Here is a 2,500-nt window from a genome sequence, read left to right as displayed (position 1 = left end):
CGACACAGAGTCACAGAACGCCACGAAGAAGAAAAAAACAGGAAATCAACCCTCGACCCTCAGACTTTCTCATCTCTTCTTTTTCCCCCCTCGTCTAGCCCAGTTCCTGTCCCGCCTCCCTGATGAAGAGCAGCTCTCTGACAGGCTGTTCTCCTGCATCCCGGCCACGCCCATGCTGAGCGGGAACAGGAAGTGGAGCCAGGTGAGTCACCTGACAGACCGACCAATCGCTGTGCAGGAGGGTAACAGAAACAAAGCTCACTTTTTTTCTTTTTCCCGTCTCAGGTTCTGACTTCATGCAGCTGATCGACGACACGGCGTGTTTTTAAAAGTTCCCGTTCTGGACGTGACGGAGTTAAACGACTCACAACAACACAGAGAAACATCTGATGTCGGATTATTCACTGTTTTTATATCCACCTGATGACATCACACACTAACCTGATGACATCACACACTGACCTGATGACATCACACATTGACCTTATGACATCACACACTGACCTGATGACATCACACACTGACCTGATGACATCACACATTGACCTGATGACATCACACACTGACCTGATGACATCACACATTGACCTGATGACATCACACACTGACCTTATGACATCACACACTGACCTGATGACATCACACACTGACCTGACATCACACATTGACCTGATGACATCACACACTGACCTGATGACATCACACATTGACCTTTGTTGTTTCTGTCCTAACCTTCACTCTACCAGAAGGGCCTTACTGTATTTCAAAATAAAAGCACACATCAAGTAAAGTTCTCTGACAGTACAAACATTCAAAATAAAAGTCTGAAAATTTTTACTTTTAAATGCGAAATAATGGAATTTTAAACATGTGATTGGTCACAGCCCTAATTTATTTATTACAACGTTTTTAATGATTGTAACATTAACAGAGTTCAGCTCCCATAGAGCTCTATGAGAACACTGACTGAACTCCACAGGATGTCTTTTTAATTTATTATTATTATTATTTATGCAGATGAAACAAACACCACAGGTTGTTTATTGTGTCACTTTTTACACAAGAGTTGTTTCTTTTGAATTTCTAATGAAATGATTTTCAAAATAAGATCATGCACATTTTTTCAGTTATATTATTCTTGTACAGTTTTAATTATGACTCACAAACCAGCCGGCTTTTAAATTATATCTGATGTGTATCCACGCTGTGTAATCTTTTACTGTATTTATTAAATAATAATAATAAAAACTTTTCAGTCATACGCGGTTCGTCTGTTTGTGTAATTCCACTTCCGGCCGCTGGTGTCGCTGTGTTCTCATCACATGAGAATTCCTCGGTGCTCTGTTTCCGGGTTACTGATGTGACCCCGGGTCTCTGATCAACACGCGTGTGGCAACAAGCTGCACACTTTCTAACACACCAAAACACACCGACACGTTCTCACACTCACATCGACCCGAGGAGGGCTGACGAACCCCCGCAGAGAGCCGGACACCTCCCGCCGCCATGGCTCCGGTAAGCCAACACATCTCCGTTAAATTCACATGTTTCTGAGTGGAGTCTGGTCTGTGAGAGCTTCATCAGCTCACCGCTTCACCTGAAGTGATCCGATGAGTTCACACAGAAGAGCTATTAAAGAAACAATATTTATTCTGAAAGTCTCAGTTTTCAGATCAGAGTCTTGTGTTTGTTTTCTTCAGTTTGCCATCAGACAGGCGCGTTCACACATTCTGTGGCTGGGGGGGCCCAACTGGGGTCCTGACTTACGGGGGGGGGGGTAAAGTTGGTGTGCAAAGTGTCGAGTGCTGACAAGAAAACCCAGGGCGCCTCAGAGAGCACAATTCTGTTAACATACAAATATTTGCGAGCCATCTTGCAGAGTTGCGAGTATCTTACACACTTTGTGTCGCTTCACCAAAGCTGCGTGCTGCTGTCTGCAGTGGGAGGAGTCTCCTGATTCACGTGCTGTTGTGTTTTTGCCACAACATGACTGTATGCATGCACTCCTCACATCCTACTTCCTTTTTTTGTTCTCCGCCCTGAACTTCCAAACTCCATGTGATCTGCAGAGTCCCTCTGCACCTTTAAGAAAAAGCTAAAGACCCAGCTCTTTCATGAATACCTACTAACTTAATGATGATGGTCTCCATATTATTGATGATGATGATGTTAATGACGATGGTTTCTGTTTGATAACGACGACTTATAAGATGGTTTCTATACTGATTAGAGCTCTCAAGAACTGCCCTCAATGTTGTGCTTTGCCTCTGGTCACTTCCTGTCAGCACCTGTGTGTCCAATCAGACTCAAAGCTGATCGTTTGCTCTTACTGACATTGTTCCCTTTTTTCTAGATCCTTGCTTGTGTTGTTCTTACTCTCTGATGTACGTCGCTTTGGATAAAAGAGTCTGATAAGAGAATTGTAGAACTTTCCTTACTTTCCTCCCTTTCCTTACATTCCTCCCTCCCTCCAGCCTCGGTCCAAGAAGCGTCGCCCGAC

At 43.9% G+C, this 2,500-nt stretch overlaps 2 protein-coding genes across 5 annotated transcripts in view; both read left to right on the top strand.

Annotated features, from left to right (window-relative positions):
• Nucleotides 1-1,259, top strand: part of LOC132955083 (TBC1 domain family member 12-like) — a 9,150-nt gene extending 7,891 nt beyond the window's left edge. For all 4 annotated transcript variants that reach the window (XM_061027758.1, XM_061027760.1, XM_061027759.1 and 1 more), the window contains 2 exons: nt 99-202; nt 286-1,259. In XM_061027758.1, the coding sequence (XP_060883741.1) occupies nt 99-202; nt 286-306 (125 nt within the window). In that variant the 3' untranslated portion in view covers nt 307-1,259. The remainder of the gene's footprint in view (nt 1-98; nt 203-285) is intronic.
• A 98-nt stretch (nt 1,260-1,357) lies between these two features.
• noc3l (NOC3-like DNA replication regulator) overlaps nt 1,358-2,500 on the top strand; it is a 10,441-nt gene continuing 9,298 nt past the window's right edge. Inside the window, exons 1-2 of the mRNA XM_061027756.1 lie at nt 1,358-1,515; nt 2,475-2,500. The exon at nt 2,475-2,500 is cut by the window's right edge and continues 179 nt beyond it. Of these exons, the coding sequence (XP_060883739.1) occupies nt 1,507-1,515; nt 2,475-2,500 (35 nt within the window). The 5' untranslated portion in view covers nt 1,358-1,506. The remainder of the gene's footprint in view (nt 1,516-2,474) is intronic.

This window comes from Labrus mixtus, chromosome 21 (assembly GCF_963584025.1).
Source record: "Labrus mixtus chromosome 21, fLabMix1.1, whole genome shotgun sequence".
Taxonomy (NCBI): Eukaryota; Metazoa; Chordata; class Actinopteri; order Labriformes; family Labridae; genus Labrus; species Labrus mixtus.
The sequence above is the reverse complement of the archived record's forward strand: the minus strand, read 5'-3'. Positions and strand labels throughout refer to the sequence as shown.